This window comes from Melitaea cinxia, chromosome 4, assembly GCF_905220565.1.
Source record: "Melitaea cinxia chromosome 4, ilMelCinx1.1, whole genome shotgun sequence".
Classification (NCBI taxonomy): domain Eukaryota; kingdom Metazoa; phylum Arthropoda; class Insecta; order Lepidoptera; family Nymphalidae; genus Melitaea; species Melitaea cinxia.
The window spans coordinates 12405894-12419510 of NC_059397.1; the positions used below are offsets into that span (position 1 = coordinate 12405894).

The 13617-nt window shown below is 34.4% G+C and overlaps 2 protein-coding genes across 2 annotated transcripts in view; both read right to left on the reverse strand.

The window, feature by feature from the left end:
• LOC123670214 (intraflagellar transport protein 88 homolog) overlaps nt 1-222 on the reverse strand; it is a 33151-nt gene extending 32929 nt beyond the window's left edge. The window contains exon 1 of the mRNA XM_045603723.1: nt 10-222. Coding sequence (XP_045459679.1) covers nt 10-222 — 213 coding nt within the window. The remainder of the gene's footprint in view (nt 1-9) is intronic.
• A 5447-nt stretch (nt 223-5669) lies between these two features.
• On the reverse strand, nt 5670-13409 carry LOC123669903. The gene is made up of 7 exons (XM_045603420.1): nt 13173-13409; nt 12454-12624; nt 12025-12338; nt 11182-11335; nt 9988-10105; nt 8493-8626; nt 5670-7046 (listed from the first exon to the last, which is right to left on the reverse strand). The coding sequence occupies exons 1-7, from the start codon at nt 13293-13295 to the stop codon at nt 6945-6947; spliced, it is 1116 nt and encodes a 371-aa protein (XP_045459376.1). The 5' UTR covers nt 13296-13409; the 3' UTR covers nt 5670-6944.
• Between the last annotated feature and the right edge of the window lie 208 nt (nt 13410-13617).

Consider the following 13617-nt stretch of genomic DNA (forward strand, 5'->3'; position numbering starts at 1 on the left):
GTCACTAACCCCAGTGCCTACTCGGCTAGTGTTCTGTCGGCCCATTCCAGCAGTTCTTATCGTTTGCTGAAAAGCTTGATCTTCACGAAGATTTCTTGTATCTAACGCTGGGGATACTTCGTTAAATCCTGTATATAATTCATCGTCATCGTCGATCACAGTAGCGGTACGTGGGGGCTTATCTATACCACGTCTAGACGCACTATATCTTAATCCAATCATTATGAATAATAATTATTCAAAAAAATAATTTTATTTTTGGAATAATTGGATTTTTAAAATAGCAGTTTATAGTCAAATATCCTTCGCAGTGGTGTGCACGTGTATTCTTTAGAACACATACTCATTGTTGTGACGCCGTAACCACAGCAACAAACGTCATTGTTTCTTCATTCATGATATAGGTTTTTTAAGCCAAAACTACATTTACAAAATTTATCGTTTTTAGTTTCAGCATTTTTCAGCATATTTGCGCCGTCTTATTTTAAATATATAAAAATTTCGTGTCAAAATGTATGTTAGCGATAAACTCCGAAAATACTAATCCAATTTAGTAAGCATCTGTAATTTGGTCTAACTTGGGAGATAGGGTGGTTTTTATCTCAATTATTGGTCTCAATATTTGTTATTACAAATGAAATGTTTATTATTTATCGGTTAGTTCTATAAAATCCTAATAGATGGCGGTTTGGCATCTACGTTGCACAGATATCCGGTAGATGGCGCCATATTTCTATTTCTAGATTAGAGTTGGCGCGTTTGAATATAGAATTTACATATATTTTCATCCCATATGAATGAATCTATTTTTAATTTTTTTTAAACTATTAATTTGGTTGTATCAAAAGAATAAGTAAAAAATTTATTCAATCTATTATAATTACTGAGCCACAGCAACGCGTGGCCGGGTAAGCTAGTTAAAACTATATTTTTTTTCGAAAATCATTCTATACTAATTATGGAGATATCGACAAAAAAAGGTTTCTTCGCAGGAAAGGTAAGGTCTTAAAACATTTAATTAATTTACGTTGATTTTTTTAACAATAATTGACATTATAAAGTACTCTTTACCGTATTTATTCCATTTTAGCTGTTTAATACGAAGTTCTAATACTTCAGACTAATTGACTTAATTTGAGGAAAACATGTTCTAAATTGCTGCTGAGTGGTTACGGCAGCAAAGAATATAGCCACCCCCTCTCATCCCGTGGGTGTCGTAAGAGGTGACTAAGGGATAACACAGTTCCACTACCACCTTGGAACTTAAAAAGCCGACCGATGGCCATCCGGCTGCTGGCTTTGAAATGCACAGATCGAGGACGGGCAGCAGCGTCTTTGGTGCGACAAAGCCAACCCTGCGATCACCAACCCGCCTGCCCAGCGTGGTGACTATTTTATTTTATTTTTTATTTTTATTTATTAGGAAAACACTGTGCTGCGTGGCTACGGCACTAAAGAATTTAGCCACCCCCTCTCTTCCCGTGGGTGTCGTAAGAGGCGACTAAGGGATAACACAGTTCCAAGGTGGTAACCTTGGAACTTAAGAAGCCGACCGATGGCGGGATAACCGTCCAACTGCTGGTTTTGAAATACACAGGCCGAAGACGGGCAGCAGCATCTTCGGTGCGACAAAGCCAGTACTGCGGTCACCAACCCGCCTGCCCAGCGTGGTGACTATGGGCAAAACACATGAGTTCACGTTATTTTTGGCGTAAACTTGTGGAGGCCTATGTCCAGCAGTGGACTGTTTAGGCTGTAATGATGATGATGATGATGAGGAAAACACTGTTTGTTTTATTACAAATCCATGCTGTTCTGGAATAAAAAATGATGATAATGATTAATAAACTTGAGAATACACTATGCGTTCAAACACTTTAGCGAAGAGGCATAATTTAGATATAGGTCTATAGTTCTTGACATCATTTTTACTACCACTTTTATGTATCGGGGAAATAAATGCGGATTTCCAAATACGAGGTAATAGTCCCTCCATGATTTAGCGCTTGAATATAATAGATAAACGCACGGAAATTGATTCAGCGCATTTGACAGCAAAGATGGGTACAATCTGGTCTGGTCCTGAACCCTTGGTTAAGTCTAATGCCTTTAATAATTTCAAAATTGAATCTATATTGATTTCTACATCACTAATACAAACAGAGACGTTATTTGGGTTTAGAGGTGAATAATTTAAGTTATTCTTATATGACAATAAAGAAAGAAAAGTGGATTGGAAATACGAAGCAAAAAGATCACAAACGCCTCGACCTGTATCTTCAGAATGTCCTTCGTAGTATAATTTAGACGGAAGTGAGTTAGAGCCCTTTTTATTGGATTTTACAAACGATTAAAACTTTTTTGGTTGCGTAACTATCGCATCTTCCGAGCGTTTTATGTAATTATTGTAGCACTCCTGTTCCAGACGTTTAGCCCTACTTCGAAGAAGTTGAAAAGTATCGAGGTTAGCCATATTACCATAAACTTGATATCTTTTATTATATTTTTCTTTTTCTTTCAATAGTTTCTTAAGTGCACAGCTATACCACGGTTGAAATGATGAAAAACTTATTATTTTATGAGGGACATGTTTATCTCTAACATTATATAAGTGGGCATAAAATATATCGACTGCATTGTCCAAAGGGCTATTGTTCAGGTCCATCACCCAGTTCACTTCATTTAGTGAGGAAGAAATGACCTCGTAATCTGCTTTGACATAAAAATATTTAAGTCGGCGAGTAGTTCCAAGTGAGTCATCAAGGACACAGGTCAAAGTTAGTTCTAACGACTTATGGTGAGGGTCCTCTGGTACCAGAAGATCGTCACATGCAGATACACACACGTATTTGTTACACAAAACATAATCAAGTATTCTATCGTTAATATTTCTATTTAAGTTAAACTGAAAATGACTAAACGACTATGGACAGAACACATGAGTTCACGCCATCGTTGGCGCAAATTTGTGGAGGCCTTTGTACAGCAGTGAACTGCGATAGGCTGAGGTGTGTGTGTGTGTGTTCTAAATTATTTTTAACCGACTTCAAAAAAGGAAGAAGTTACTCAATTCGACCATATATATATTTATGTATGTTCGGGGATAACTTCGTCATTTATGAACCGATTTTGATAATTCTTTTTTTGTTGGAAAGGAGATCTACCAAGTGTGGTGGTGGTGATAAGGAAACCAGGATCTGATAATGGAATCTCAGAGGAATCGAGAGGAATCCTCGAAAATCGTAGTGAAGACTAGTGTGTTATTTTTTTTTTTTTCGTTTACTTATGTTGTATTACTTGTCGATGTAATTAATCGAAGTCGGTTTTTTTCGTTTGCGAGCAAACAACCTTTTTTGCCATAAAAAAGGTAAACATATGCTGTCGTGGACTTTTTTTAAACTTTTGATAACGATCAATTCGTACATGATTCGTCATACTTGATTTTTGGGTTTAGCTGTGTGGCTACGGCACCAAAGAATATAGCCACCCCCTCTCTTCCCGTGGGTGTCGTAAGAGGCGACTAAGGGATAACAAAGTTCCACTACCATCTTGGAACTTAAGAAGCCGACCGATGGCGAGATAACCATCTAACCGCTGGCTTTGAAACACACAGGCCGAAGACGGACAGCAGCGTCTAAGGTGCGATAAAGCCAGCTCTGCGGTCACCAACCCGCCTGCCCAGCGTGGTGACTATGGGCAACACACATGAGTTCACGCATTTTTGGCGCGAACTTATGGAGGCCTATGTCCAGCAGTGGACTGCAATAGGCTGAAATTATAATGATGATGATGATGATGATTTTTGGGTAGCTTTCACAAAAAAATATATTTTCTCCCGTTTTCGTAACATTTCCTCTTAATGCTCAGCTCCTATAGTCTGTAGCTTTCTTCCGTAAACAGACTATCCAACACAAAAATAAATTTTCAATTCAAACTAGTAGTACTTGAGATTTACGCGTCCAAACAATCTTCAATTTTATATTACAGTAGATATAAATTTATTTGTCAAAGAAAACGGTCACAATTATTGCAAAATGCTTTACTTGATCAAAAAAAAAATTAAACCAATATCTGGCAGATAAGCATATTTAAAGATAATGCTAAGATACCGATTATTTTATTTACTAAGATTCGGATAAAACTAAGGACCAAGCTCTAAGCATTACTTTTTTATGAAGAGGAGCCGCATTATCCTTACAAAACAGTATTCTGAAGTTTCCTGCGCCCCTTGTCACAGACCTGTCATTGGTTAACCTACGAAGTAGGTACGAAACTAAGTTGCAGTGTCTTTAACTTAGGATATCTTAGATCTTAAAAAGAATAGATCTTAGAAAAGAAACTTATTTTTAGGTTTAAAGGTCGCACTCGTAACCAGATTTCAAGTAAACTGTACCGCCACATTTATTGAAACCAATGAAATAGTTTTTGCCGCCAATGTCAGCTGTTATTGACACTACTGCAACTGCACGCCTTTGACCCCCGACAACTATAATTACGTTTAATATTATAATACCTATATGGGGATTTTTTCCTTAAAATACTGGTTGACTAAGTATAAAAGAAAGACAAAATTATTCTGTCATTTTTATTACATGATCAAACTATTCCTTACATTCAAAGTCCATCTCAATAACGTCACACCATTGAAACATACTTATAATAGCTACACTAAAACAATTGACTGAAACACTGACATCACATTAAAATTACGAGACAAAATCATTCGAAAATACAGTGCTATTGGAAGACACTGATAATAAAACCATACATTATAACTGATCTCATACGCCGCTGCACCGCTACGTCGACTGACATGTGCAAGACTCCGAACTAAAGATGAAACACACAGTCTACTGCCAGCTCGGTTCATTCTATGTCCTATTCTGTATTACTCATTCAATATCGAATATAAAAATAAACTTATTCCAAATTTTTAAGTAAGCATGACGACAGAACTGTATCTTTACTGTATAAACAATTCGGGTTTGTAAACAATTTTTAACTATGATTTGTTTCGTGACCCTAGAAGACTAGTAAGAAATGCAAGTATTCATATTTTTGTACATTTTTCACTTATCATTAAGATAACACGACGATAAAAATTAATAAAAAAACTCTGAATTCTATAACAGAGATATGACTTAGATGTTAACAGATGTTACTTTGAATACAAATAGATATTACTTTCAACAAGCTACCGACATACGCTTTCATTCACTCTCACTGTAACAAGGTTAACCTAGATTAATTTTACATAATATGATATGAAAACAATCATCTATTACATTTAAAAGAAAAATATAAGTTGTCAGAATATTTTCAATAAAACGTAAATTGATACTATTATTTTTTAAATTTATTTATTTATTTATTTATTTTATTTATTTAATTAATTTATTTAATTTATTTATTTAATTAATTTTTAATAAATAAATAAAATAAATAAATAAATAAATAAATTCTTAATAAACCATTATTATACGCATACTAGAAGGAATTTGAATAAAATTTTTAGATATTAGTTGACATTATAGATAACATTCTATTACAAAAACTTTTAATTATTGCACATCACACACGTGTATTGTTTCTGAGCAGATATTCATAATTTCGAATCTAAATTGTCCATAACCGATTCAAATATCAAATTAAAACATTCTAAGCACAACTTCAAACAATAATTTTATTTAAAATTAAGAAAACTGAATTTATTATAAAAAATAATCTTGATTATCCTTTTTACAGCTTTCTTATAGGGCAAGGTTCATCTTAGGAGGGGTAATGTGTCATGTATTAAATTGATAATTATCACGATAGTGCTTTAACAAACAACATGATAATTATATTTTACAAATACGTTTTTCAAACGTCACTAAAACGAATCAGTTCTTTTACGCGAGGACGGCGCACCCTCACTTGTAACAAAGTTTTTGGTTTATTAGTTATTTTACTCTGCCATTAATAACATCCATAGCCTCTTACTCGCGTACTACATTAGTTCTTATATATGTTTTATGGAAGCTTACAAGATTACAACCACATTTTAATTTTATTATTATCTTAAACCTGAATATGTCGTACGAATAAAACTACACATCTATGATTAAATAAAGCTAGAACTCTACGTAACCGGCCGACCACGGTTCATGGCACGTCGATCACATCGTAAAACTACCGACGTTAACTGCCGGTAGTAGTTTCATAGTAAATATGTTGCTGTCTGTATGTATGTATTAGGGTCACCGATCACATTTTAGAAGCACCAATGTGTGGGCAGTATAAACCTCGACTCGAGTTTGTCGAATCGTCGCACACGTCCTCGAAGACCCCGCACATGATCAGAAATTTCTGCTAGATTTTTTTATTGCAAATCTGAAGGCACGGTTCAACCAAACACTTTGTACTGCAAAATTGCTCATACGCAATAGAATATTTTTTTCGAAAACAATTTTTTTTCTGAGAAGAATGTCTAAATAAGGATTCTTTTCTGCTTACTTCTTGTGTTTATCGAAATGTTGTCTAGTCGTATTAGAAAATTTGTTAACACTCACGTCTGATAATTTACGGTCAGCCTAGTGCCCGAGACTGTCAATACCAATAGTCGACTCTACATGACCAAGCTATTAAACGATAGTTAAACTTCAAGTTAATATACGTTTTATATATGCAACTAGATCGGCAAACAAGCATACGGCTCACCTGATGGTAAGTTATTACCGTAGCTTATAGACGCCTGCAACGCTAGAAGCATCGCAAGTTTATTGCCGACCCAACCTCCAATCCCCCCCCAGGAGCTCTGGTCACACAACACTGCTTGAAAGCTACATTATTACTCATATGTGTTAACTTGGTTCAATCACGGTATCCCAGTGGCCAATCGCTTCAATACCCTCGTACAATAATATTGAAGCTAGTGTCGCGTAGAGTCGCTAGCGGCGGCGGCGCTAGATCTGCGTGGAGAAGCGCGGGCGCGGCAGCTCGAACACGTCGCCGTGCACGGACCGCGCGAGCGCCTTGATGCTGGCCGCGATGTCTTGTGTCTCCTCCTGCCGAGACCACGATAAGGATTAGTAGTCATTTTATTTATTTATTTATTTATTTGCACACCAACACAAAAGTAACATAAGTTTAATGAGGTTAAAAAAATAAATAAATTTGCATTAGTTGCAACGGGCGGCCTTATCGCTAAAGGTGCGATTTCTTCCAGGCAACCTTTGGGCAGAGGACTAGAATTGATTGTTATTGAGGATAGAGACGCAAAATAAGTGCTATCAGTTATAAACATAAGTATATATTATATACACATATACATACATATACATATACACCTACACAAATACACACATTTTATTTCGCTTCAGCCTCTAATATCCCATTGCTGGCTATAGACCTCTTTTCCCATGTAAGAGAAGGACCAGAGCTTAATCCACCACGTTTCTCACTGCGGTTTGGTGAATATATTCCCTAATATAAGTAACAATCGATATCAGGTGGTAACAACCGGGACCGACAGCTTACGTGCTCTCCGTGGCACAGTGGGGAGACCCTTAAGGACTAACAACTAGACCGGAAATAAATTTTTGGATAAACACAAATATCCACTACGACCGGGAATCGAACCCGCGTCCGTCGGTGTTTAGGCGCCGCCGACACGAAACGGGCACCATTACACCAGATCCGTCGTCAATTTATTTGTTAACAAAAAAACTTCCATTTCTGGTGCTTGACATACGGTTGCATTTAAATTTGATCGAGATCCGACGAGGACTTTTTGAGTCATTTTTATTAATGCGTATTTACTGTATTACTTGTCGATGTATTTAAAGTCGATTTGCGAGCAAACACAATTATAACTCAAAAACTACCCGTTATCTCTTGCTCAAATAATGGGATCACAAGACAAGAATCAGCTTTCGAATAAAGAAAATCGTCTAAATCGGCACACCTGTAAACAGTTATGAGTAGCGCACATAAAAAATACAGTCGAATTGAGAACCTGTTCCTTTTTTTTAAGCCGCTTAAAAAACCTATAAATAGTTGATTATAAATAACGAATGTCATTCAAACAAACTAAACACCCACTGGTCTTATCGGTTTTACATTTTTAACATCAGTCGGAAATTTACTACTTAGCTTAAAAATATTAATAACTTACTTGAACGATTTAGTATTAATATATTATGTTCAAAACTATGTAACCTCGTGATGATATTAATGTCATTTTTAACGGTTACCGATAACCATTCTGTCTTTAAATCTGGAGCGGCCAAATCAGTAAAGTACCTCGACCTTACAGAAGCATATAACCATATAATACTGTTCTCAAGTGTTGTGTTCCTGTGATGAATAAGCTAGCCAGAGCTCCTGGGGAACACCCTTGCGACTCTTCTCATGTTATATATACAGGCTACTATGACCGCTTACCATCATGTGGACCGCACGCATGTTTGCAACCATAGTTATATAAAATAACCTATACAAGTTATACTTACATAATCATCTAGTTCCCTAACCGTGGGTCGCTCCATGGGGTGGTTGGGCATGTTTATAGGAAGAGAGCGAGCTATGTCCCCGGCCGCGGCACCGCGAGCTCTCACGATGTGTATCCCTTCGACGTTGCTTTCTTCTAAAAATGAAAATTATCAAAATTGTTATGTCTATTTGTTTTTGTGCTTCTGCAAAATTCATAAACAAGCAGATACTAATAAAAGCTAAAAGCACGAGGAGTCCTTTTTAATATTTTATAACAAATGAATCCCAAAATTATCCGCCAACTAGCAGTGGCACAGCGTTGTGGATTAAGCTCCGATCCTTCTCCTACATGGAGAAAGAGGTCTATGCCCATTACTAAATGCATATGGATGTATACACGGTACATATACCAAAATGACATTTTTTACAATTTTTGTCTGTCTGTCTGTCAGTTCGTTCCGGCTAATCTCTGAAACGACTGGATTTTGATGAGACTTTCGCTGGCAGATAGCTGATGTAGTAAGGAATAACTTAGGTTAGTTTTATTTCAGAAATTTATTTATTTTATAACTCTGCGATCTGAACAAAACTTTTTGTTAAATTCCACACGGACGAAATCGCGGGCACAGCTAGTATAATATATAATCGATAAATAATTTATATTTGACGATTATTTCCAGGTTTACTTTGTAGTAGGTAATTAAATTACAAGTTAATGGCAATAATCAACCTCCTTTATAATCTCTCCATACGTTGTCAGTGATCAGTGACATTGACGAAATCAATGCTCCATTGACACAAATTTTAAGTCATAAAAAAATAACAGTTAACCTATCTACCGAAAGATTATTTATTGTTATTATAATGTTTTTATGTTTTTTTAAATATGCAATACTCTAAGATTCATATCATATCAAATTTAAAGGCAAAGGTTAAATCCATTTTATTATCACATTATAGTCATTATCGTATTATAGCTATTAGCCGAAAACCTCATTGTCATCTAGAAGGGTTCGATAAAAAGTTGTCACGCTACTCTACTGTGGATTGACAGATCATTTACCATCCAAATAGACTTTAGATTAAGAACCGTCATTTTGAAATTAGATAGGTTAGGGTTTTATTTTTTTTATTTATTTTTTGTTACGAAATTATGTCGATAAACGGTCTAATTTGGAAGTTAGATAGGTTAGGGTTATTTTTTTTTTTGTAACGAAATTATGTCGATAAACAGTCGTGCTTAGATAATTCGACGGTTCTCAATCGAAAGCCTTACCTAGTATATAAGGTGTTAATGCTCACAACAGGGTCCGAATTCTTTTCTTTACTCTCTCTTCAAAACAGTGACTTCAATCCATAATAACAAATAAAGTAGTACATTTTAAACATAATCTCAGAGTAGAACATAAATCAGCATAATCAAGTATTTGTATTAATAGTATTTCTTCAACACTCTGCCAGAAAAGCCGAATTGTCTATGTTGATAATGAAAAATTATTTTAAATCTTAACTTACGATCGGAGTCATAATCATCTTGATCAGATGCCATGTAGTTCCTTGAATCCGTTCCTTCTAGGTCGAATATATCTTCGGCATCTAATGAATCTTCTTCATGTGGTATTTGAGCATTTGTCTGTAATATACCAAATTACATAACATAGGTTTTATTGCACATTACATTTTTTTGTTAATAAGTTTTAAATATTTATTCAAAATTGTGAACTATGCTGTAATCCACTCAGAAAAGAACATCCACAGAGAAATTTCGATTATCCAAATGCCAATTACAATAAATAGTCTAGTAAATCGAGTCGATCTTAACTGAGGTAGGGCACAGTAGGAATTTCCTACTCAAAATATGGAGCAGCCCGACTGGGGTAGTACCTCGACCTTACAGAAGATCACAGCTAAATAATACTGCTTTCAAGCAGTTTGTTCCAGCAGTGTGTTCCTGTTGGTGAGTAAGGTGACCAGAGCTCCTGGGGGGGATTGGGTCAGCAACGTGCTTGCGATGCTTCTGGTGTTGCAGGCGTCTATAAGCTACGGTAATCTCTTACCATCAGGTGAGCCGTACGCTTGTTTGCCGTACTAGTGATATAAAAAAAAGTCTCTACTGTATTATAGTTAACAAAAAACTCGGTATAACTACTAATTAATATTTATTATGAGACAATAATGTTATTATTAGTTTTAATTTATGGCAAAACAGCTACAGAGTTAGATAAAACAAATTATCAATGAATAATAAATAGTTGTTCCCACTAAATTAACGAATTTTATTATGAATTCAAATGGATTTAACATTTACAAAGGATATTAGTGGGTCATTAGATGATAATACCATTCAAACCAATCGTGAAATATAAGAATGCTCTCATATTAGTTAATACTAGCTGACCTGGCAAACTTTTTACCGTCGTTTTTTTTTTCTTGTGAATGTATTATTATTTTATTTTGTGGTACCTTGTCCTGATAGTAATGAACACAAAAAGAAAAGAATCATACAGTTTGGTGCATTGTTTCAAAGTTATGACTGTACATACATTTCAGCAATTCGATTTTATCTATATAGGTTTGAGATTCTATACTTACTCATAAGACTATAATTCACCAATAAAATAACTTATATTAAGACAGTTATATAAATGAATTACAAGGAGCATTGTATTAATTACAGATGGGTGTATATAGATGACAAGTTAAACATACCTTAACATTTTGATTGAATTTTTTTGCATCTTTGATTGAAGATAATCTCCTTCTTTGCAGTGGTGGAAGGAGAGGTGAGGGAGGTCCATTATCTAAGCTACCATTATTTGCCCAACTATCTTTTTCAACATTGCTGTGTTTCTTACTTACAATACTGTAATTTCCAAACAAGAAATAGTTTGAAGTAGTTTTGTTTTTAATATTCAAATATTTATTGTATTAACATAATTCATATTTTATAATTTAGTAACTACTAGTAACTACTAGTTAACTTTAAGTATTTAACATCAAATGCGCAACATAAGCCGTGTTGGAGCAACAGTCACAGCCATGGATTGTACCTGTTGTGCTGGTGGTTGCGGGTTCGATCCCCGCACATGACAAACATTTGTATTAGCCATACAGGTGTTTGCCGTGGTCTGGGTGTTTGTGCAGTCCTTGTGGGTGTCCCCACCGTGCCTCGGATAGCACGTTAAGCCGTCGGTCCCAGTTGTTATTATGTACACCTGATAGCGATCATTACTCTTAGTAGGGAATATATCCGCCAACCCGCATTGGAGCAGCGTGGTGGATTAAGCTCTAATCCTTCACCTACATGGGGAAAAAGGCCTATGCCCAGTAGTGGGATATTACAGGCTAAAGCGTATTCAACATCAATACTGTATGCACTGGTCAATGTTACCAATATAAAAGAAAAAAGATAATTGTTTTCAAACTAATAAAGAATTTAGTTTAAGGTCATCTATAAACTTTAATACATTTATTTTATATTTAGACTTCCGAAATGTGTTTGAACAAGTGTACGTTCGGTTCCTATTTTTTACTTCATATATTATTACTTACCTAGCTAAAATTTTATGATCTCTTTGAGCGCGTTGTCTGTAAGCTTCATATTCTGCATATTTTTGATCTCTGAATTGTCTTACGGTTTCTTCTATAGCTTCTAATTGAGATTGTAATGTTTGGTTTAGTTGCTTCCTTAGAGATCCTATCACTTGAATAGACGGGGAGCAGCCATTTTTATCAAACATTAATTGATTACTTGTGTCTACATTCTCTTTCATTTCAATGTCATTATTTAAGTCTGGCACTAATACATTAAATACTGGTGAGAAATTTTCAGACTTTTTTAAATTATTTATGTGTTCCAATGAAGTCTGTAAAATGAATAACTATATTACATATATGTTTATGTTATGATTATCAAAATAAAAATTATTAACAATTTGAAATTCCAATTTTTTTTTTGTTTTATACTATTGTTATACTAACTTGAGTAGATTTTACAATTAGAACATTATTTTTTTCACAAGATATAGCATGTGTACTTTGTTCACAGGCAAGACATGATTCAATAGTATAGCTGCCTACAACACGGTGGCTGATCAAAGCTGGCTGCACCACATGACTTTTTAAAGAGCTTAAAGAGCATGACAGCAACTCCTGAAACAAGTTAATACTGAGTTTTAGATATATTTTAAAACACACTTGTCATATTGAAGTAGTAATTTATTATCTAAACAGAAGTCTGGTAAGATACAAAACGAAATCAAATTATCTTTATTTAACGTAATCCTATTTATTTTAATAGACATACGATTCAGGTTAAAATATATAAATATTTAAATGTTTTTTTAAGGCTTTAAGCCTCAGTAAGAAAATTGTGTGTTTAGTATAAATAAAAAAGATTTAAAAGTTATATAGGAACAATATAATATATAACACCATGTGTTTGATCTTGTAAACATTTAAATATTACATAATACGCCCACTCATTTACAAAATACAAAAAGAATTAATAAAATACGAAAATAAGAATAATTTTATGAATGCATCTTTGTTTTTTCTAAATACATACTTACTTTATAGATAGATTAGATGTTATACGCTTACTTATATTATATTAAAAGACACCATAACCTTTTATTATTATACATTGGAAGCAAAAGACCATCACGAAGTCAAGGCTAAATCATGTTTACCGACCGTACCTCACTGAAAAAAATATCCCTTTGTTCCGTCAAAGATAATTCCAGTTTTCCGATATCAAATATTTCTTCTACATAATCACTTTCTAGCATTACATTTAAGCATTTGCAAGCACAGAGAGCCATTTTATTAAATGTAAAGTAGTAAGGATTACTAAAAAACTAAAACGTAGAAGATCGTAGCAAAATTATACAAAGTAGTTCAGTGGATAAACGCGTTTGTTATTTATGTTATAAGTAATACCTATATACATGTATATAACTATTATCATACTATGTATGATAATGTGAATGTGGGATACTAACTTTACATTAGGTACCTTTTCAAAACAATTTATATTTTAGTGTATAAGTAGTAAGGTAAGAAATCAAATGTAAATTATAAGACATATTATATATTTTTAGTGGTTCACACTAAATAGTCTGTCTCTTTCACTATCATATAAAG

What these genes read in the sequence shown, in the direction of transcription:
- LOC123669903 (XM_045603420.1), bottom strand. Translation starts at nt 13,295, where the DNA reads ATGGCTCTCTGTGCTTGCAAATGCTTAAATGTAATGCTAGAAAGTGAT. An exon ending in GGGATATTTTTTTCAGTGAG is followed by an intron (nt 12,625 to 13,172) that starts GTACGGTCGGTA and finishes AACTTGTTTCAG; the next exon opens with GAGTTGCTGTCATGCTCTTT. An exon ending in TTAGGGAACTAGATGATTAT is followed by an intron (nt 7,047 to 8,492) that starts GTAAGTATAACT and finishes TGGTCTCGGCAG; the next exon opens with GAGGAGACACAAGACATCGC.